Raw genomic sequence first — 24,370 nt, 5'->3', positions numbered from 1 at the left:
AAGACCACATGCTCCCAATCTGTGCAGCTCAAGTCAACAACACCTGCCTTTGCTGACCGCTCCCTCCGGCCTACACTGTGGAAGACCGATGACATGTGGTACCAACTAACCCTGTTCAACACAAGCCAATCCCACATGTGTAAGTGTGTCCTGAGTCCTGAATTGCAGCGACCACAGCACCAGACTTCCTTCAATCAGTGAGGGGTATTTCCATATGGAAGGCCGGTGACACATGGTGCCACTGAACCTGCACTATGCAGGCCGGTGCGGCCACCAACGTATGCATGTGGCTGTGGGCCCTTGCTCACCGCTACCTCTGGCCTACACTTTGGAAGATCGGTGACAAATGCTGCCACTAACCGTCATCAACACAAGCCGATCCCACGTGTGGAACAGTGTCCTAAGTCCTGAATGGTAGTGACCCTAACTCTGTGAGACAACACCAGCACCAGACTCTTTTCGATCAGTGAGGCATATTTCCATATACAACGGCGGAGACACGTGGTGCCAATAACTCTGCTCAACACAAGTCGAACAATCCCACATGTGCAACTGTATCCTGAGTCCTGAATGGCAGTGAACCCAAGTCCATGGCAGCGACCACAGCAGCATACTCTCTCTGACTAGTTAGGCATATTTCAATATGCAACGGCGGCGACACGTGGTGCCAATAACTCTGTTCAACACAAGCTGATCCCACATGTGTAACTGTGTCCTGAGTCCTGAATGGCAGTCACCCCAAGTCTGTGGCAGCGACTACAGCAGCATACTCCCTCTGATTAGTTAGGCATATTTCGATATGCAAGACAAACAGCACGCCGTGCACTAACCCTCTTTAACACAGACCGATCCCACATGTGTAACTGTGTCCTGAGCCCTGAATGGCAGTGACCCCAAGTCCATGGCAGCGACCACAGAACCGCACTCCCTTCGATCAGTGAGGCATATTTTGATATGGAAGGCCGGCACCAACAACCCTCTTTAACACAAGCCGATCCCATATGTGTAACTGTGTCCTGAGTCCTGAATAGCAGTCACCCCAAGTCTGTGCCAGTGAGCACAGCAACACACTCCCTTTGATCAGTGAGGGGTATTTCCATATGCAACTACAGACTCCAGTAGGCAACTAACTATCACAGTCCTACACCCTACATATTATCCTTTCAGTATCTTCGCTTCGAAGATTTTTTTTTTTATATATCAGTTATAGCTTTACAACGATGACCAAATTAATCTTCAAATGCAAACTAACATGGAATAGCAGTCTACACTACAGGCACTACAGCTTGCAATTCAAATTTTAAATGCTAATTTCTAACAACAAGATTGTACTCTGAAAATACAACACTTCGTCAATGTATTCTATACTTATTTCATCTTTTCATCATACGCCTACACTGCACTCAGTAGGGCTCACAAGGAAAATTATTTCTTCATTCATTAACTACAGAGTCCACTAGGCAAGAAACTATTACAGGCCTACATAATATCCTTTTAGTATCCTTTCTTCTTGAACATTTTTTATATCAGTCATAGCTTTAGTACAATCACCAAATTAATTTTCAAGTACAAATGAACACTCAGCAGTCTACACTGCGGGCAGCAGACCTCACAATTTGAATTTTGGGCACGTGGTGCCAACTAACAATGTCCAATAAAAGCCGATCCCACATGTGTAACTGTGTCCTGAGACATGAATGGCAGTGACCCCAAGTCCATGGCAGCGACCACAGCACCAGACTCCCTTCGATCAGTGAGGCATATTTCGATATGCAAGGCCGGCGACACGTAGTCCCACTAACCGTCTTTAACACAAGACGAGCCCACATGTGTAACTGTGTCCTGAGTCCTGAATGGCAGTGACCCCAAGTCTGTGGCAGCGACCACAGCACCAGACTCCCTCTGATCAGTGACGCATACTTCCATATGCAAGTACAACAGCACGTGGTGCCACTAACCCTGTTCAACACAAACCGATCCCACATGTGTAACTGTGTCCTGAGTCCTGAACGTCCGTGACCCAACTTCGTAACAGCGACCACAGCACCACACCCCTTCGATTAGTGAGGGGTATTTGCATATGGAAGGTAGGCGACACGTGGTGCCACTGAACCTCCACTACACAGGCCGGTGGGGCCAGCAACGTATGCATGTGGCTGTGGGCCCTTGCTCACCGCTACCTCTTGCCTACACTACGGTCAGCACGCCTCACAATTCAGATAGAGTCCTGATTCCACATGACGCAGTCCAGTACCCAAGACAAATTGCTCCCAGGGCGGCCCGTCCACACCAAGCATCATCACAGGCTCATACAGTCTCAATACTTCTGGTGCCACTAACCCTGTTTAACACAAGCCGATCCCACGTGTGTAACTTGTCCTGAGTCCTGAATGGCAGTGACCCCAAGACTGTGGCACCGACCTCAGCATCACACTCTCTTCGATCAGTGATGCATATTTCGATATGCAAGGCCGGCAACACGTAGTCCCACTAACCCTCTTTAACACAAGCCGATCCCACATGTGTAACTGTGTCCTGAGTCCTGAATGGCAGTGACCCCAACTTCGTGGCAGCAACCACAGCAGCAGACTCCCTTCAGTCTTCTTTGTTGTTCTTTTCTTTTAATATTTTTTTTATATGTAAATCTATACATGACTAGGATTCTTCTTTGTCCAACCGCACAGGGACACTTCCAGGCCCATTAAGGTTGTTGGGGGTATGATGGTAATGTGGGAAGGGGTGCGTTACCTGCTGATGTGGGGAGAGGCAGCGTCAAAAGGTATCTATCATAGAAAGAACTCCGATATGTTTTCACAAATGCCTCGGACAAAATCACAAAATGGTTATTCAATGCTTATGTAGTGTGAGTTATAAACAGTTCGCACCCAGGCTCGCAGAGGGCCAGCTGTGCCCCGTCTGCTCGACTCACAGAAGCAGTACTAGGAGCCGTCCGTGTTATTGTAGCTATCCCTGTCCTGTTCCATCGTACGCCATGCCACGCCACTTCGATTACATTCTGACGTTGGCCCCACATAGCTACCTGTCGCAGGCGCACTCGCTGTTGGTGTGCAGGTCAGTGGTCTACGTTTCAATATCTCACCGCCACTCCCTCAGGGCAGGTTTGCACACACACCACACCCATCCGGCACATCCGTCACAGGCCGTGTGACCACGCAAATATAATAGATCGACAACATCACATTCTTTATTGCCGATGCTGACTAGATGGCGGACGCTCCACGTGTCTCAACCATAAAGAGTCTTTGAAAAGTTGTGCAGAAGGTTAGTCGCACCCTGATCTGTATAGCCATCAGGAGCCTACCATCCCCTTGGTGCTGACTTCAGATGCACAGGGTTAGTACCACCCAACCCTCATATGGCCATCAAGGCCTACCACCACGTGCACACACTTGTGTTGCACAGGGTTAGTGGCATCCGAAGCTGATGTGGTCTCCACAATCGATGACTCAGGACTCAGCGACATGTGTAAGATCTGCCGGGAAGTGGAGAAGCTGATGTGGTCTCTGCCATTAATGACTCAGGACTCAGTGACATGTGAAAGATCTGCCGGGACGTGGAGAAGATGATGTGGTCTCCGCCATTCATGACTCAGGATTCAGCGACATCTGTGAGATCCGCGGAGAAGGTAATGTTGTCTCCGCCATTCATGACTCAGGACTTAGCAACATATCTGGGATGCACGGAGTTTTGATGGGCACGTGGAGTGCCCACTGCTGCACACTCCGGTGGCACCAGGTAATTATTTGCTCATAGATGCGCAGAGGCGGCAGTGTCTCTCTCTCTCTCTCTCTCTCTCTCTCTCTCTCTCTCTCTCTGTCTCTCTTCCTTCTTTTCCTTCTATCTCTCTAACTCTCTCTCTTCCTTCTCCCTTTCTCACTCCCTTTCTTTCTTTCCCTCTCTTTTTTTCTCTGGCTTTTTTTTCCTTCTCTGTTTCTCTGTGCCTCACTCCTCTGATATGCCCATTACACACATCCTTATTTTGTGCTTTATTTTCCAGGCTCTGTCGTCGACATCCATGGCCCCCACAGGAGTGTTCCACCTTCTTGTTTTCTATTATTTTTGTTACATTTTGTTTATTAGTTTATCATTTATATATATGTTAATAAAAAAATTAATTTTGCAAATAGTTTTTCGTTTATCGTTTACATATATACTTAAGTAAAAATAAACATTAATAACGTTGTGACACTCTTTCTTGTTACTATTACTGTTATTTGATGGAGTCCACTACGGTGTTAAATTTTGGGGCACTTATCGTGGGAATACTGGTGATGTCTGCAGTTTACACCAACTTCTGAATAGTGTGTTAGATTTATCTCAACTTTACTTCCATTAAAGTGCTGATAATTAAATGCAGACTAGCCGTTGTATTGAATTGCAATGAGGTAGAGGCTGCACTTACAGTGTACACACAAAGTCAATTAAGAACTCTCAATGTATTTTTATTGATTGGGAATAGTGTGTCAAGTGCTGGATCTTGACGCGATACACTGCTCAGTTCGTATATTGTTCTGCACACGAAAAAAATCACATCGCAACTTTCACACCAACTGCAATGCGAGATAAGCCACGTTAGCACCAAGTATTTTACACCTGCTTTCTGCTGGTGTTAAGCAGGACAATTACCTGCACCATGAAACGGAACACAGCCAAGAACCACACCAGAACACCCACAGGTGCCATAGAATCAATGAGCATGATGCAGGGATACCCATGAGCACCACAAGACTCATCACAACAACTCCAGGACCGCCAACGCCCCCAAACCCGCATCTGAGCAAGTGTGTCCCTGTGGTCATTGTCTTAGCATGATAGGCACGAGCCCTGCAACATCACAGTGTGTTGTCACCTCAGCACTGGCAGTGAGCCTGGACATGTAGCTACGCACGCATCCTCCTGCATGCACAACAGACATGTGCTGGTCCGGAGTACACAGGTAAGCTCAAGAGTGTGCCTAGCCGGCAAGGGGAACAGGGTGTCTTGGACATGTCCGTGTACAGGAAGTACGGTAAGTGTGTCTCTGTGTTCTGGTGTGGCCTGCCACAAAGGCAGCAGCACTCAATGTTGTAAAGTGCCATGCACCACCTCCAAACGGCACTGTGATGATGTAGTTTGAATGTAGCAGTACATGCGCGAATAGGCATTACAATGGTGTGCCGTACGAGTGCACGAGATACAACAGCACACTGTAGAAAAGTGTGGAGGCTCATGGGAGGGAGAAACAGCTGTTTGGCAATGTAGCACACAGTGAGCTCGCCCATGTGCCACGTGCTGGGTATCTCATCCATGATAACCACTGTCACAGACACACAACAACACCAATGACCAGCCTTTATACACATCCTATATAAATGCAGACTGGTTTTCACTTCTATGCTCGTTCAGTGCTGTGATGTTGGCGCTTTTTGGGACTTGTGCTCCTTGTTGGTGTGTTTCATTTTGGCCGTTGTTTGTCTATACTTGTGCTGTACTTAATTGTGCATGTGTGCCATTCTGCCCCCTGTCCCCCCAATCCCTGCTTCTTCCTCTTCCTGGTGCTGTTGTGTCTATAATTTTGTTGCTCCACACATAAACACATGCAAAGAACAAATTAGAATAGTTCCTTGATTCTTTTAGGTTTCACAACTTCTCTCTATTGGTTTCTTTTGAATTTTCCATATAAACCGTTTTTTTAATGTTCAACAACACATAGAAGTCAGAAGTGCAACGCATTCTATCAACACACTTTCTAGAACATTCTACAACACGTGCAGGTTAAAAGTTCACAATTGTTTTAAGTTCGAACAGTGCCTTCCAAATGCAAGTAGCAGCTGTGGTTCAGTTGAGCAAATTTTATCCTATGATATGTACTCCACTTGAAACTGCTTTTTCTTAACCAATCACAAAGATGCTTTTCCACAAAATGAATGTGCACCCTACTTTTAAAAACGAATGCTTTTCAACTCCCAATCACGTATCGTTTTGTATGGCAAAAAAAAGTACTTCCCCATCTTCAAACATATCTCTTATTCTACCAAGGAACTGCATGAGCTACAGACATCTTTCCATACCTTCCAACCATACCTTCAAAATGCTAGTGTGGATCGTAGGACATAGCTATATTTTTAGGTGCAAGAGGTATGCAGAACACAGACGTATTGACTTAGACCTAGGTGTACAAAATGTGGACATTGGTTTGCACAGAGAGGATTGAAGTGGCACCAATTGCTACCTTCGGTTAAAACCTCTTTGCATCTTCCACACCCTGACATAATGATTGCGCATTCTGGTGGAAATGACCTAGGCACATTGACTGGGGTAGGTTTGGAAATGCTTATGAAGGACACCTTTGGACACCTCAGCTCAGCACCATGTGACTCTGGGCAATATCCCACTTAATGGATCACATAATTTCCACGCCGGCCTCGAGGGCCTTCACACCCATAAGGGTGAGTAGTTTGTACTTTACAAATACCGTAATGATTTGATACGCGCAAATTTACCTTCGCACTCCCTGTCTAATACCCCCTAAGCACCATACACAAGTTACAATGTTCAAAACAAAAGTTCCTCCGAGTAGGTAAAACTAAATGCTGACACTTCTTGACAGATGTGGCACAGCGGCCAGAGCACATGACTTCACAGCATATGACACACAGTTTGGACTCACGCTTTCATCCCCGACTCTGGCAGCACCTCAGGTTAGCACCATGAGACTCTAGACAATACCTCACATATTTTCCGTACCCCAGGACTTTCAATCCAGTAGGAGTCAGTAGTTCGTCCTCGTAGGTATCAACACATACTGACATAACTTTCACAGGTGTGCTGCAGCGGCCAGGGCACATGACTTCACACCATAAGACAAACAGTTTAAACTCACGCTTTCATCCCGACTCCCGCAGCAGCTCACCTTAGCAGCATCAGACTACGCAATACCTCACTTAATTTCTGTACCCAGCACTTTCAGACGGGTAGGTATGAGTAGTTCGCTTCGCACCCCCTCTATGCCACACCCTAAACACCCCACAGAGGTTACAGTGATCCTACCCTCCTCTTTCCCACATTTTTCGCCCTTTTTCCCTCTTACTCACTTCAACGGAATCACAAAATGGCGGCCAACACTTCCTAGTTGCAAACGCTCGCAGCGCTCGCAGCCAATCAGCAGCAAGCTCGTGCTCGTAACGCCTCAGCCAATCAGATGGCAGAATTCCCAAATTTCGATATATGTAAATTTCGATATTTCTCAAAAACTACTGAACGAATTCACACCAAATAAACAAAGGCGTTCTTTCTAGAACAAGACCCTTCTCCCTGCCAAATGTTTGGTAATTACGTTCACCCGTTCGACCTGTAGCCTTGTCTAAAGTTTCTTATGGAAATTAACATTGAAAAAACACATTTTGGGACCCCCCCTTTTTTCTCGGCCCTTCCTGGACAAATCACCACCAAACTTTCAACATAGGAGATGATCTCAACAAAGAATTTGTTTTGAAAATTTCACGAAGATTCATCAATCGGCGCCAAAGTTATTGCAAATAGAATATTGCCATTTTCCTATAGTAACTAGGTCCTAACTAGTAAAATATATATATATATAGATATATATATTATCTACTGGCGGTCGCCAGTAGATAGTTATAGTTAGGACCGAGTTCCCATAGGAAATCTGAAAATTCTATTTTGGCGCCGGTTTACTTATCTTCGTGAAATTTTCAAAACTAATGGGGCGCTCCGCTCAGCTCCTACCCTGAAAGTCTCGGGGTGATTCGTCAAGCGGGGGCTGAGAAAAAAGGGGGGTCCCAAAATGCGTTTTCCCCATGCATTTTCCCATAGGACCTTTAGTCGAAGGTACAGCCCGAACGGCTGAACAGAATTACTTGAAATTTGGCAAAGAGGTAGTCCTCAGGTCAGGCATATGCCTTTTGCTTAAATGGTGTAAATCCGTTCAGTAGTTCCTGAGAAAATCAAAAGTAAAATCACAGATATATCTGGGCGGAGCCTAACCACACATCTCATCGTGAGATCTGATTAGCTGTCAGCACTTCATCCAAGAAGTGTTGGCAGCCATCTTGCGACCAATATACATGATAGCACCTCATTAAAAAGCATTGCAGTTAATAGAAGGTTTTAAGACTTTAGTTGCATTATAAATTATTTGTTGATGGTACCATACTCATTTTAGGAATTGTGGTGTGTTCTAAGGTGATTTTACCATGTGAAAAAGCCTTCTGCTGTGATATCATGAATCATGTTTGAGAGAAAACTATTTTCTCATGATTTTCCCACAGAGGTTTGGAAGGTGATCTATCAGCTAACTGAGAGCATATTTTCTGTAAATTCACATTATGTTTCTCAGTCATGTGAGAATGAAGTCTGACATTCTCAGTAAAACATGTACATCTAACAAGGGCAGAGACTGTCAGTTGATTCCTTTGTGTTCTACTGCAGCTTCCCAGACAGTTCTAAAGAACAACTAGAGCGCTAACAGTCCTACTTATGACAAACGTATGGCACACCTGAAGCCATCTTGGTTGGAATAAAGTGGTAATTCTTACAATATTTAATTTAAAAAGGAACACAATGAGGGGGTTCATTTTGCCATAGAAAGTATGATTAGTGCTGCAGAAAGAAAAATTAGGGCACATTTGAGTGACTTCTCAAATCCTCTTCTATTTCATAAAAAAATTCTGACATGCAGACTGAAACATGCACTTTCAATACCAGCAGCAGACTTCCCTGGTGAGCAGTAGCTTTACTACAGTGATCTAATAAGCAACTAGAGTGCTAACATTCTGAATTTATGGCAAATTTGTGACACATCTGAATGCCTTCTTGATGGAATCAAAGTAAAAAACTGAAAGTATTTCCTACTGAGGAGACTGTAGTAAATGAGGAAATTAGGAAACATCATAACAAATAAGTCTCCCAAAATGGCCACCAGAGACAAAAGAGCCCAAATGTAGCCCAAATATCACCCAGATGTAGCCCAAGTATAGCCCAATGACAGAATGTCTCAGAGTGTTCTAACGAACAACTAGAGCACTAACAGTCTTACTTATGACAAAAGTATGGCACACCTGAAGCCATCTTGAATGGAACAAAGTGGTAACACTTAAAACATTTAATTTACAAAGGAACACAATGAGGGGATTCATTTTGCCATAGAAATTATGATTAGTGCTGCAGAAAGAAAAATTAGGGCACATTTTGACTCCTCAAATCCTCTTCTATGTCATAAAAATATTCTGACATGCAGACTGAAACATGCACTTTGAATACCAGCAGCAGACTTCCCTGGTGAGCAGTAGCTTTACTACAGTGATCTAATGAGCAACTAGAGTGCTAACATTCAGAATTTATGGCAAATGTGTGACACATTTGAATGCCTTCTTGATGGAACCAAGTACAATACTGAAAGTATTTCCTACTGAGGAGACTGCAGTAAATGAGGAAATTAGGAAACTTCATAACAAATAAATCTCCCAAGATGGCCACCAGAGACAAAAGAGCCCAAATGTAGCCCAAATATCACCCAGATGTAGCCCAAGTAAAGCCCAATGACAGAATGTCCCAGAGTGTTCTAACGAACAACTAGAGCGCTAACAGTCTTACTTATGACAAAAGTATGGCACACCTGAAGCCATCTTGATTGGAATAAAGTGGTAACACTTAAAACATTTAATTTACAAAGGAACAAAATAAGGGGGTTCATTTTGCCATAGAAATTATGATTAGTTCTGCAGAAAGAAAAATTAGGGCACATTTTGACTTCTCAAATCATCTTCTATTTCATAAACAAATTCTGACATGCAGACTGAAACATGCACTTTGAATACCAGCAGCAGACTTCCCTGGTGAGCAGTAGTTTTACTACAGTGATCTAATAAGCAACTAGAGTGCTAACATTCAGAATGTATGGCAAATGTGTGATACATCTGAATGCCTTCTTGATGGAACAAAGTAAACAAGCATTGAAAATGCAATAGGTCTCGCCCTCGTTTAAGTTAAAGCAATTCTGTTTGTAATTAGGTGGCTTTTTAGCTTTGCTTGTATTAGTGTTTTTCAAACTTTCATGTACATAACATGCATATGTTTGCATATATGTATATGTTTGCATGCATTTATATTTGTATTTATATAGATATGCAGATTATATATCTGTTTATATATGTATGTATGTATATATATATATACATACATATATATAAATGTATATGCATATATATGCATATATATGTGCATATGTGTGCATGTAGAGAGAGGTAGAGAGAGGTAGAGGGGTAGAGGTGCTAGAGGTAGAGGTGTAGAAGTAAAGAGGTAGAGAGGTAGAGGTAGAGAGGAAGAGGTGGAGAGGTAGAGAGTAGTAGAGAGAGAGGTAGAGTGAGGTAGAGAGGTAGAGAGTGGAGAGTGAGTGATAGAGAATAGAGAGGGAGTAGAAGAGAGTAGTAGAGAGATTAGCAGAGAGTGAGTAGTAGAGAGTAGTAGAGAGTGAGTAGTAGAGAGTGAGTAGTATAGAGTAGTAGAGAGTGAGTAGTAGAGTGAGTAGTAGAGAGTAGTAGAGAGTAGTAGAGAGTGAGTAGCAGAGAGTAGTAGAGAGTGAGTAGTAGAGAGTGAGTAGTAGAGAGTAGTAGAGAGTGAGTAGTAGAGAGTGAGTAGCAGAGAGAGAGTAGTAGAGAGTAGTAGAGAGTGAGTAGTAGAGTGAGTAGTAGAGAGTAGTAGAGAGTGAGTAGTAGAGTGAGTAGTAGAGTGAGTAGTAGAGAGGGAGTAGTAGAGAGTTGTAGTAGAGAGAGTAGTAGAGAGTGAGTAGTAGAGAGTGAGTAGTAGAGAGTAGTAGAAAGTGAGTAGTAGAGAGTAGTAGAGAGTGAGTAGTAGAGAGAGAGTAGTAGAGAGTAGCAGAGTAGTAGAGAGTAGTGGAGAGCAAGTAGCAGAGAGCAAGTAGAAGAGAGTGTGTAGTAGATAATGAGTAGGAGAGAGTAGTAGAGAGTGAGTAGTAGAGAGAGTAGTAAAGAGTGAGAAGTAGAGAGTGTAGTCAATAGTAGTAGAGTAGTAGAGAGGGAGTAATAGAGTGAGTAGTAGAGAGTAGTTGAGAGCGAGTAGTAGAGAGTGTGTAGTAGAGAGTGAGTAGTAGAGAGCAGTAGAGAGTGAGTAGTAGAGAGATAGTAGTAGAGAGTGAGTAGTAGAGCGTAGTAGAGTAAGTAGTAGAGAGTGAGTAGTAGAGAGAGAGTAGTAGAGAATGAGTAGTAGAGTAGTAGAGAGTGAGTGGTAAAGAGTAATAGAGAGTAGTAGAGTGAGTAGTAAAGAGTGAGTAATAGAGAGAGTAGTAGAGAGTAGTAGAGTAGTAGAGAGTGAGTAGTAGAGATTGTGTAGTAGAGGGTAGTAGAGAGTGAGTAGTAGAGAGTGAGTAATAGAAAGTAGTAGAGAGCGAGTAGTAGAGAGTGAGTAGTAGAGAGTAGTAGAGAGCGAGTAGTAGAAAGTGAGTAGTAGAGAGTGAATAGTAGAGAGTGTAGTAGAGAGTGAGTAGTAGAGTGAGCAGTAGAGAGTGAGTAATAGAGAGAGAGTAGTAGAGAGTAGTAGAGAGTGAGTAGTAGAGAGTGAGTAGTTGAGAGTGAGTAGTAGAGAGTAGTAGAGTGAGTAGTATAAAGTGAGTAGTAGAGAGAGAGTAGTAGAGAGTAGAAGAGAGTGAGTAGTAGAGTAGTAGAAAGTGAGTGGTAGAGAGTAGTAGAGTGAGTAGTAGGGAGTATTAGAGAGTGAGTAGTAGAGAGTGAGTAGAAGAGAGTGATAGAAGAGAGTAGTAGTGAGTAGTAAAGAGTAGTAGAGAGTGAGTGGTAGAGAGTGAGTAGTCGAGAGTAGTCGCGAGTGAGTAGTAGAGAGTAGTAGAGAGTGAGTAGTAGAGAGTAGTAGAGAGTGAGTAGTAGAGTAGTACAGTAGTAGAGAGTGACTAGCAGAGAGTAGTAGAGACTGAGTAGTAGAGAGTGAGTAGTAGAGAGAGAGTAGTAGAGAGTGAGTAATAGAGTAGTAGAGAGTAGTCAGTCAGTTTCAGTCAGTCAGTGTCAGTCAGTGTCAGTCAGTCAGTCAGTTTCAGTCAATCAGTGTCGGTCAGTGTCAGCCAGTCAGTCAGTCAGTGTCAGTTAGTCAGTGTCAGTCAATCAGTGTCAGTCATTGTCAGTCAGTCAGTGTCAGTCAATCAGTGTCAGTCAGTGTCAGTGTCAGTCAGTGTCAGTGTTAGTCAATCAGTGTCAGTCAGTGTCAGTCAGTGTCAGTCAGTGTCAGTCAGTGTCAATCTGTCAGTGTCAGTCAGTCAGTCAGTGTCAGTCTGTCAGTGTCAGTCAGTCAGTGTCGGCTAGAGCAGCTCTGCTGACCTGGTTCTCTGGCTCTAAAGCAGTTCTGCTGACCTTGTTCTCTCCCTGTAAAGCAGGTCTGCTGACCTGGTTTCTCTGGCTCTACAGCAGGTCTGCTGACCTGGTTCTCTGGCTCTAGAGCAGCTCTGCTGACCTAGTTCTTTAAGCTACAGAGCAGCTCTGCTGATATGGTTCTCTGGCTGTACAACAGCTCTGCTGACCTGGTTCTCTGGCTCTAAAGCAGCTCTGCTGACCCGGTTCTATGGCTCTAAAGCAGTTCTGCTGACATGGTTCTCTGGCTCTAGAGCAGCTCTGCTGACCTGGTTCTCTCCCTCTAAAGCAGCTCTACTGACCTGGTTTCTTTGGCTCTACAGTGGCTCTACTGACCTGGTTCTCTGGCTCTAGAGCAGCTCTGCTGACCTGGTTCTTAGGCTCTAGACCAGCTCTGCTGACCTGGTTCTCTGGCTCTAAAGCAGCTCAGCTGACCTGGTTCTATGGCTCTAAAGCAGCTCTGCTGACCTGGTTCTCTGGCTCTAAAGCAGCTCTGCTGGCCTAGTTCTCTGGCTCTAAAGCAGCTCTGCTGACCTGGTTCTCTCCCTCTAAAGCAGCTCTGCTGACCTGGTTTCTCTGGCTCTACAGCAGTTCTGCTGACCTGGTTCTCTGGCTCTACAACAGCTCTGCTGACCTGGTTCTCTAGCTCTAAAGCAGTTCTGCTGACCTGGTTCTCTGCCTCTAGAGCAGCTCTGCTGACCTGGTTCCATGACTCTAAAGCAGCTCTGCTGACCTGATTCTCGGCCTCTAGAGCAGCTCTGCTGACCTGGGTCTCTGGCTCTAGAGCAGCTTTGCTGACCTGGGTCTCTGGTTCTAGAGCAGCTCTGCTGACCTGCTTCTTAGGCTCTTGAGCAGCTCTGCTGACCTGGTTCTCTGGCTCTTCAACGGCTCTGCTGACCTGGTTTCTCTGGCTCTACAGCACCTCTGCTGACCTGGTTCTCTGCACTCACGATGCACGCACCCGACTTTGCAAAAATATATTTAAAAATAATATAAGTTTATTATAAGTACAAATATGTTATTTTTATGACTATCTTAGGTAATCTGTTGCCCTAATATGTATATTAAAGACACATACATATCATTTTGGAACATAATTTTTTTTTGCAGGAGTTACGCACCCAGCGCGCCCCAGCACGTATATGACATCACACGGGACCCGCCACCGCGCAAGCATCTTGTACCGTAATGCGCATGTGTCGTGAATGCGTGGGAGCAGGAGTCGCGGACTGGTCGCATACCAATCGCGCACATCACGTAATATTAAATGTATATGATGTAACTGAAAAACACGCAGCCATATGCGGATCCTTCACGACTTTTCTAAAATAGCGGCTAGAATCCACGCACCCACCGTGATGTGTACACTTTGAGTGCGCGACACAGGGAAAAAAGATTTTTTTAAAGAAAAAATTATAAATATATTAAAATAAAAAATGTAAACAAAAAAATTAATCAATATTTCAGTTTTAATTTTTTTTCTAATGTTTTTTTGCAGTTTTCAGAAAAATATATAATGTTATTTAATGATAAAATATTTATAAATGAACAGATAAAAAACTGTAGAAAATCAGTACAAAAAAAAAGGTATGACTACTATCACACTTAAAAATTAGCATTTAAAAAACCTTTGAAATTCACTGAAAAAAACATAGGTTTCAGAGACGTTATAGATAGAAACTGGCATTTAAAAAGCTTTGAAATTCACTGAAAAAACCATAGGTTTCAGAGACGTTATAGTTAGAAATTAGCATTTAAAAAACCTTAGAAATTCACAGAAAAAAACATAGGTTTCAGGGGTGTTATAGTTAGCTGGCCATTTCACTCGTACAAAACCATAGAAATTCCTCCGTTATAGTTAGTTCTGCTAACTATAACTTGCGCGCCCGCAATGCACTGCTGATGATGTCACATATTGCATCATTCATGACATGGTCAGTGACATTACTGATGACATCTCAAATGACATCACTGATGACATCACTGATGACATCACCCACGTGACAATCTGATACACCTCATCATACATTAGTATAACCTTTCATCACTCACTGTAAAATACAGAGTATCATATTTGAAACCATTGACACACCAATACCAGTTACTACATACCCACTCACTGATTCCTAAGTCTACACACACAACTACCCATTCAACAACAGAATCATTTATAAATGCAGTCACTAATTAATAGAACACTATCAAATGCACTTATACACATATATAGACATTGACACATCAGCAGTCATCTTAGTCGGTTATGCAGTCATCCTACTCACTCATAAAAAAATTAATCACACTTACATTTACTCACTTACACAATTATCCAACAACACCTCATTTATTCAAACACATAGTAACTCATAGTTACTATGTTAAAAAATCACCATTACAATTATACACTCATTCATATAGTTACTCTCACAATCACTAACTATTACACATACTTATTTATATACACCAACTCTCACATACAATGCCTTTTATTTTTTTACTTTGTTGAAGATGTACAACTAAAACATACATTCGCTCACCAACACACAACAAAATACACTCAGTCACCCAAACAACTGTTTCCACATGCACTCTTAAACCTATACACCTAGTCAATCAACCATTCACACATCTATGCATAGAGTTACACACACCCCATCCAACCACACACAAACTCAGTGTTCCATACAAATACTCACCCAACTAATTAATAACTCATATACACACTCATGTAGTTAGTGACCAACTGATGCAGCATGTTATACAACAACAGAGACAGTGATGCACACATTCACATAGTGTAGTTACTAATCCATGTATTAAGTGACACACTTTTAATTACTCACTTAAACGGACAGTCAGACAGCTACTAAATCCTCCTTCCAGACAGTTATATATCCACACAATCTTCAATACAGATTGGTATATATATATAATACATATTTAAATTTCAAACTAAACCACATTCACTGGATAATGTCATCAGTGATGTCATCAGTGATGTCATTTGAAATGTCATCAGTGATGTTATCAGTGATATCACTGACCATGTCATGAATGATGCAATATGTGACATCATCAGCAGTGCATTGAGGGCGCGCGAGTTATAGTTAGCAGAACTAACTATAACAGAGGAATTTCTATGGTTTTGTACGAGGGAAATGGCCAGCTAACTATAACACCCCTGAAACCTATGTTTTTTTCTGTGACTATATATATATTCACTAGCAGGACATTTCACTCGTGAAAAACCATTGAAATTCACCCGTTATAGTTAGTGCAGGCAACTATAACTCACGCGACCGCAATCCTCTGCTGATGACGTCAGATATTACATCACTGTATTTAGACACTTATTTACCCATGTCTTCTTCCATTAATTTTTAGCTATACATATATTACAAATATTTTTTTTTCAGAAAGACACATATATCATCAGTGATGTAATATCTGACGTCATCAGCAGAGGATTGCGGTTGCGTGAGTTATAGTTGCCTGCACTAACTATAACGGGGGAATTTCAATGGTTTTTCACGAGTGAAATGTCCTGCTAACTATAACATGTGTGAAACCTATGGTTTTTTAAGTGAATTTTCAAGGTTTTTTAAATGCTAATTCCTAACTATAACGTGTGTGAAACCTATGGTTTTTTCAGTGAATTTGTACGGTTTTTTAAATGCTAAGTTATGTATTTTTTTTTTTTAAGGTTTTTCACCGTGCGCGTACCGTACGCACACGGTGCGCTTAGCGCACCGTGCGCGCTCTGTGGGCGCAGGGTGAGCTTCGCGCACTGCACGCCCACATTACGCAATTCGCTGAATTTTTCCGTTTCTAATGTACGCGCACGCTTCGCGTACTCCGTGATTTTTTGCAAAAAAATTAAAGGAAATGTTGGCCCTTGGGGGTCCTTCTGGGACCCTCTGATAAAGGCTAGGGGGTCAGGAACTTTCCACCCTGCCCCCTTTTCACGTTCTCCACCTTTGTTTTTCACCCCCTCAGACTGCGAGAGACAAAATGGCAGCCGACACTTCCTGGTTTCGACCGATTCGAATGTTTACTAAGATCTAACAACCAATCAGAATCGCGCTCGCGCATGGCAGCGTGCGCATACGGTAAGTGTTACCGTACGCGCACGGTGCGCGCTTATAGATATATATATGCTTTTAAATGCTATTTTCTCAGGAAATACTGAACAGATTTACACCAGACCTGCAAAAGGCACATCCCTGACCTGAGGACTACCTCTCTGCCAAATTTCAAGTAATTCTGTTCAGCCGTTCGGGCTGTAGCTTGGACTAAAGGTCCTATAGAAAAATGCATGGGGAAAACGCGTTTTGGGAACCCCCTTTTTCTCAGCCCCCTCTTGATGAATCCCCCCGAGACTTTCAGGGAAGGAGCGGAGCACCCCACCTATTTTGAAAATTTCGCGAGGATTCGTCAATCGGCGCCAAAGTTATTCCAAATAGAATGTTGCGGATTTCCTATGGAAACACAATCCTAACTATAACTATCTACTGGCGACCGCCAGTAGATAATATATATATATATATATATATATTTATATATATATTACCTACTGGCGGTCGCCAGTAGGTAGTTATAGTTAGGACTCTGTTTCCATAGGAAATCCGCAACATTCTATTTGGAATAACTTTGGCGCCGGTCGACGAATCCTCACGAAATTTTCAAAACTAATGGGGCGCTCCGCTCCGCTCCTACCCTTAAAGTCTCGGGGGGATTCGTCAAGCGGGGGCTGAGAAAAAAGGGGGTCCCAAAACGCGTTTTCCCCATGCATTTTTCCATAGGACCTTTAGACACAGCTACAGCCCGAACAGCTGAACAGAATTACTTGAAATTTGGCAGAGAGGTAGTCCTCAGGTCAAGGAAGTGCCTTTTGTAGGTCTGGTGTAAATCTGTTCAGTAGGTCCTGAGAAAATAGCATTTAAATCAATATATATATCTGTAAGCGCGCTCCGTGCGCTTACCGTAAGCTTACCGTACGCGTACGGTGCCGTGCGTGAGCTCAATTCTGATTGGTGGTTACATGACTGTAAACATTCGAATCGGTCGAAATCAGGAAGTGTCGGCCGCCAGGTGTGCGCCAGGTGTGCGCATAGTGAAAAACCAGAAAAAAAAAAAAAAATAAATACATAACTTAGCATTTAAAAAACCGTACAAATTCACTGAAAAAACCATAGGTTTCACACACGTTATAGTTAGGAATTATCATTAACAAAACCTTGCAAATTCACTTAAAAAACCATAGGTTTCACACATGTTATAGTTAGCTGTACATTTCACTCGTAAAAAAACAATGAAATTCCACGTTATAGTTAGATCAGGTAACTATAACTTGCGCGACCGCAATCCACAATGTGTAATTTCAGATGTCATCATTGATGTCATGAGTGATGTCACTGACCATGTCATGAGTGATGTACTATGTGACGTCATCAGCAGTTTATTGTGGGCGCGCAAGTTATAGTTACCTGATCTAACTATAACGTGGAATTTCATTGGTTTTTTACGAGTGAAATGTACAGCTATCTATAACATGTGTGAAACCTATGGTTTTTTAAGTGAATTTGCAAGGTTTTGTAAATGATAATTCCTAACTATAACGTGTGTGAAACCTATGGTTTTTTCAGTGAATATATATATATATATATGAACCAAACAAACGCCACTGCGCTTGAGAGGGCACTCGACGGTGTTCTGTTCCCTCCGGAATTGATTCGCCTTCAGTAGCCCGCCTTTCTGCAACTCCATATTTCACCATTCCCGATGCGTTTCAAGGCGAAAACGCCTCTTAATCATGGGTTATTTACAGAGGCACAGACACGCTCACCTGTCTTTCACTCCTTTTATTCAAGTCAATTTGGTGAAGAACCGCCCTCAGTGGGCGTGGTTTGATGATTACAAGCGCATTTTGCGTGGCACGATGTTCTAAGCAGAAGAAAGCCTGCCTTTTTCAACTCCATCCAACTCAAGGATTTTAATTGAATTAAAATGTTACTGGGGCATGGAGCCTACTTAAGGGAATATAACTCACCTAATGGACTGCATTTCCCAAAATGCGCTTGTAATCATCAAGCCACGCCCACTGAGGACGGTTCTTCACCAAATTGACTTGAATAAAAGGAGTGAAAGACAGGTGAGCGTGTCTGTGCCTCTGTAAATAACCCATGATTAAGAGGCGTTTTCGCCTTGAAACGCGTCGGGAATGGTGAAATATGGAGTTGCAGAAAGGCGGGCTGCTGAAGGCGAATCAATTCCGGAGGGAACAGAACACCGTCGAGTGCCCTCTCAAGCGCAGTGGCGTTTGTTTGGTTCATATATATATATATATATATATATATATATATATATATATATATATATATATATATATATATATATTCACTGAAAAAACCATAGGTTTCAGACATGTTATAGTTAGCGGAAATTTTACTGATAAAAAACCAATGAAATTCCCCCGTTATAGTTAGTGCAGGCAACTATAACTCGCGCGACCGCAATCCTCTGCTGATGCTAATACTGTATTTAGACACTTATTTGCCCATGTCTTCTTCCATAAATTTTTAGCTATACATATATTACAAATATTTTTTTTTCATAAAGACACATATGTCATCAGCAGAAGATTGCGGTCGCGTGAGTTATAGTTGCCTGCACTAACTATAACGGGGGAATTTCATTGGTTTTTTATCAGTAAAATTTCCGCTAACTATAACATGTCTGAAACCTATGGTTTTTTCAGTGAATTTGCAAGGTTTTTTAAATGCTAATTCCTAACTATAACGTGTGTGAAACCTATGGTTTTTTCAGTGAATTTGTACGTTTTTTTAAATGCTAAGTTACTTTACGCCATTCGTGGCGTGCACGCCCACTTAACGCAGTTAGTTCCGTGCGCGCACGGTGCGCTTCGCGCACCGTGCGCGCACAGTGAGCACGCGGTGCGCTTCGCGCACCGCGCTCCCACTTTACGCAGTTAGTGCCGTACACGCAAGGTGGGCACGCAGTGCGCTACGCGCACCGCGTGCCCACGTTACGCACCGTGCGCACATGGAGGACATATTATGCGCTTCCTTGTGATAGGTAATCTGTTAAATTTAATTTGTAAGTGATGACAATAATATGCCATGCACAGAGAGTGTTTTTTTTTTTTTATTAAAATTTTTAGCGTAAGCGCACCGTACGCGTACGGTAAGCGTAATCGGCGAAATTTTCAAAAAATAAAAATTTACCGTTTTTGGCCTTGGGGGATCTTTGAGGACTCAACTAACATGGCTATGTGCATGGGCGCTGTCTAAACAGCCCCTTTATATGTTTTTTGCCTTTGTTTACAGCCCCCCCCTCAGAGTGCGAGAGAGAAAATGGCGGCCGCCGCTTCCTGGTTTCGACCGATTCGAATGTTTACTTAGATGTAACAGCCAATCAGAATCGCGCTCGCGCACGCCACCGTACGCGTACGGTAAGCTTACGGTAAGCGTACCGTAAGCTGGCTCAGATATATATATTGATTTAAAGGCTATTTTCTCAGAATCTACTGAACAGATTTACACCAAACCTACAAAAGGCACTTCCTTGACCTGAGGACTACCTCTCTGCCAAATTTCTAGTAATTCTGTTCAGCCGTTCAGGCTGTAGCCCTGTCTAAAGGTCCTATGGAAAAATGCATGGGAAAAACGCGTTTTGGGCCCCCCTTTTATCTCAGCCCCCGCTTGACGAATCCCCCCGAGACTTTCAGGGTAGGAGCGGAGCGTAGCGCCTCACCTATTTTGTGAAATTCGCGAGGATTCGTCGACCGGCGCCAAAGTTATTCAAAATAGAATGTTGCAGATTTCCTATGGAAACAGGGTCCTAACTATAACTACCTACTGGCGACCGCCAGTAGGTAATATATATATATATATATATATATATATATATATATATATATATATATATATATATATATATATATATATATATATATATATATATGTATAGTCACTAAAAAAAACAAAAGGTTAAAGGGACATTATAGTTCGGTAATAGCATTTGAAAAACCTTAGAAATTCACAGAAAAAAACAAAGGTTACAGGAACATTATAGTTAGGAAAAGGAATAGAAAAACCACAGAAATACACTGAAAAATCCAAAGGTTACAGAGATGTTATAGTTAGCCTCAAGTTTCACTTGCACAAACCCAGAGTAATTCAGCAGTTAGCTAACTATAACATGCACTCCCACAATCCCCTGTTTATGACCTCAAATATTACATCACTGTTGACATGGTCAGTGACATCGCTCATGACATCACTGATGACATCTCAAATGATATCACTGATGACATTATCCAGTGATCAGAGTGTTAAATATACATACAAAGGTGTATTATTGAATCAGTGGGTGTATGATTGCCTGTATGGGTGATTCAGTTGGTGCATGACTGACTGTACAAGTGAGTTATTAGGTGTCTCAGTGAATGTATGGGTGAGAGACTAGATTTTGTTAATATCTGTATCAGTCTCTCAGTTGGTGTTTAAGTGGATCTATGGGTTGGTGGTGAGTGGCTGTATTGATTATTGGTATATCAGTTCTTGTATGGGCGTATGAGTGTTTGTGTGGCTGTGTGGGGATGTGAGTGGCTGCCTGCATGGATGAATGAGCGGTTGAGTCAGTGTCTTTATGGGGTAGTTAGCGCATCTGTGAGGGGCTGTATGGGTGACTGCATGTGTGTATGGCTGTGTCAGTGAGTGAATGGATGCATCAGGGGTAAATGGGTGAGTAACAGGCCTGGGCGTAGTTTGCAGAGTTTTGCTACACAGAACTCCGCGAAGTTACAAAAAACTCAGCGAAGTTCCGTGAGCGGCGGAGTGCAGTGCGAACTGCAGTTTGTGCTGGTATTCCTGCTGCTCAGGTAGAAATTCTACCCGAGTGGAAGCTCACACGTACCGTACGAAATCGCGAGTGGAGAAAAAACTCTGCTGCACATCGGTAAGCAGATTTTTTTGCACTACCAAAGCTCTACAGAGTGCGGAGTGCAGAAAACTCTGCAAACTCCGCGAACAGAGCGAAGTTCACGCCCAGGCCTAGTGAGTAACTGCATATGTGAAAGGCAATGTAGGTGAGTGTTGGAGTATATGAGTGACTATATATGTGTGAGTGAGTGATTGTGAGAGTGGCTGAATGGGTGAGTGTGTGCCTTTGACAGTGTCTTTTGTAGGTGAGTAAGTATGTGTTAATATCTGTATGAATAAGTGTGTGGGTGTATGTATAACTGTAAAGGTGAGTATGTGGCTGCGTGATTCACACTATGTGTGAGAGATTATGCATGTGCATACCTCTATGGGAGACGGATAATATATGAGTGGCTGTATGGGTGTAAGAATGGATGTATCAAGCATCCTAGGACCGGTTTCAGGGTTTCACCCCTCTTCAGCCAGGATAGCTTGACTCCAGTGGCGTAGTGAGCACGGGACCCACGTCTGGGCATACCCTTCCCACATAGGGTGAACAGCAAAACACACAAGATGATGGACGGAATGTTGCACATTGGCAAAACTGGAATGGCATTGTGAGCAAAAAAACGATGGATTTAGGCCCAGATCTCTGTACTGGGGAGAATGTATGACATTGTTCTGCATTCTGTCCATCAACTGTTGTTTTTGCATTTGTCACCCCGAGTGGGACGGGTATGCTCAGACGTGAGTACCGTGCTCTCCATGCCACTGGAATCAAGCAATCCTGGCTGAAGAGGGGTGAAACCCCGAAACCGGTCCTAGGATGCTTGGTTCCAGTCCAGGGAGGACCTGGCTTGGCAGTTCAGGCTGGACTGTTCCCATGAGGCACAGGGTCAAGACTGATCTGCATATGGCTGGGTTCAAACTGGAATGACATAGTGAGCAAAAAAACAATGGATTTAGGCCCAGATCTCTGTACTGGGGAGAATGTATGACATTGTTCTGCATTCTGTCCATAAACTGTTGTTTTTGCATTTGTCACCCCGAGTGGGGCGGGTATGCTCAGACCTGAGTTCCATGCTCTCCATGTCACTGGAATCAAGCTATTCTGGCTGAAGAGGGGTGAAACCCCGAAACCGGTCCTAGGATGCTTGGTTCCAGTCCAGGGAGGACCTGGCTTGGCAGTTCGGGCTGGACTGTTCCCATGAGGCACAGGGTCAAGACTGATCTGCATATGGCTGGGTTCAAACTGGAATGACATAGTGAGCAAAAAAACCGATGGATTTAGGCCCAGATCTCTGTACTGGGGAGAATGTATGACATTGTTCTGCATTCTGTCCATCAACTGTTGTTTTTGCATTTGTCACCCCGAGTGGGGCGGGTATTCTCAGACGTGAGTCCCGTGCTCTCCATGCCACTGGAATAAAGCTATTCTGGCTGAAGAGGGGTGAAACCCCGAAACCGGTCCTAGGATGCTTGGTTCCAGTCCAGGGAGGACCTGGCTTGGCAGTTCGGGCTGGACTGTTCCCATGAGGCACTGGGTCAAGACTGATTTGCATATGGCTGGGTTCAAACTGGAATGGCATGGTGAGCAAAAAAACGATGGATTTAGGCCCAGATCTCTGTACTGGGGAGAATGTATGACATTGTTCTGCATTCTGTCCATCAACTGTTGTTTTTACCTGTGCACAGTTACCAGGTTGCGCATGACTATTGTCTTACATGTACAGCCCTCACACGTGTGCACATATGTTCCCATTTAGCCAGCCAAGAGCCCCTTACTCTTTCTGCATTGCAGCAACTTTATCTTAATAGGAGATACTGGTGGTAAACACTTGCAGTCCTTTAAACATGTGATTACAATGGCTGCATATGGCTGGGTTCAAACTAGAATGGCATGGTGAGCAAAAAAACGATGGATTTAGGCCCAGATCTCTGTACTGGGGAGAATGTATGACATTGTTCTGCATTCTGTCCATCAACTGTTGTTTTTACCTGTGCACAGTTACCAGGTTGCGCATGACTATTGTCTTACATGTACAGCCCTCACACGTGTGCACATATGTTCCCGTGTAGCCAGCCAAGAGCCCCTTACTCTTTCTGCATTGCAGCAACTTTATCTTAATAGGAGATACTGGTGGTAAACACTTGCAGTCCTTTAAACATGTGATTACAATGGTAAGACAGCTGTTGTGAGGTTCACCTACAGTAAAAAGTCCAGGTGATCCAAAAACAAAAAATCCAGGTGGACTAAATGAGCAAAACCCATTGTGCTACAAATATAATATGGGAGATAATTACCACTGCATGGTGAGGGTGTACCCTATGAACACACACACAGTCTACATACTATAACAAAATTTGCTGCATTACACCGCATAATTTGTATTTTTGTGCTGCATAATTTAGTCAACATTGTTGCAAATTTTGGCCCTCCCTGTTGCATAATTCCATTTGCCTGGGACTGTATGCTTCTTGCAGTTATGCACGCTAAATTTATATTTACATAAAATGAGATGGAGAATGAGTTTGTTAGTTCATGCCATTCAGGATTGAAATGGTACTGACCACAATATGATAGCCTGTCAGGAATGAAATGGTACCTACCACAATCTGATACATTCTCTTGTTTTGCGGTTGCACAGTCAACTCCAGTTGTCGGAACCTCCATTATATTTCCATAGCATCCCGATTTTGAGGTGTCACCTAGAGCGGGTAAACAAAAAAGATATTGCCTTACTCTTTTTACAAAATTCTGAATCTGCTCATGCTCATGAGCTGGCATATCTAGCTCCTTGTGACACATTTAAATTATACTGTACCTGTTTAATGCTATTACTATCAAATGTTCTGGGAATCTAGCACCAGTTGGGGTGAGCAACTTGAAACGTTGCCTTTGCAGCTCACAAAAGTGTGTGACCAAATCATGCAGCGTGTCCCACTGCGTTCCTCCACGTGCACATTGTTCTCTTTCTTTCCACCTTCATTAGGGTGGCTAAATATATTCTGTTTTGTTCAACCTATACCCGGGCAAGG

At 43.1% G+C, this 24,370-nt stretch overlaps 1 protein-coding gene across 1 annotated transcript in view; it reads right to left on the bottom strand.

The window, feature by feature from the left end:
- Nucleotides 1-24,119, bottom strand: part of LOC146805518 (lysozyme g-like) — a 390,645-nt gene extending 366,526 nt beyond the window's left edge. Inside the window, exon 1 of the mRNA XM_085623805.1 lies at nt 23,942-24,119. Coding sequence (XP_085479931.1) covers nt 23,942-24,119 — 178 coding nt within the window. The remainder of the gene's footprint in view (nt 1-23,941) is intronic.
- Between the last annotated feature and the right edge of the window lie 251 nt (nt 24,120-24,370).

This window comes from Triturus cristatus, chromosome 8 (genome assembly GCF_964204655.1).
Source record: "Triturus cristatus chromosome 8, aTriCri1.1, whole genome shotgun sequence".
In the NCBI taxonomy this organism is placed as follows: Eukaryota; Metazoa; Chordata; class Amphibia; order Caudata; family Salamandridae; genus Triturus; species Triturus cristatus.
The sequence above is the reverse complement of the archived record's forward strand: the minus strand, read 5'-3'. Positions and strand labels throughout refer to the sequence as shown.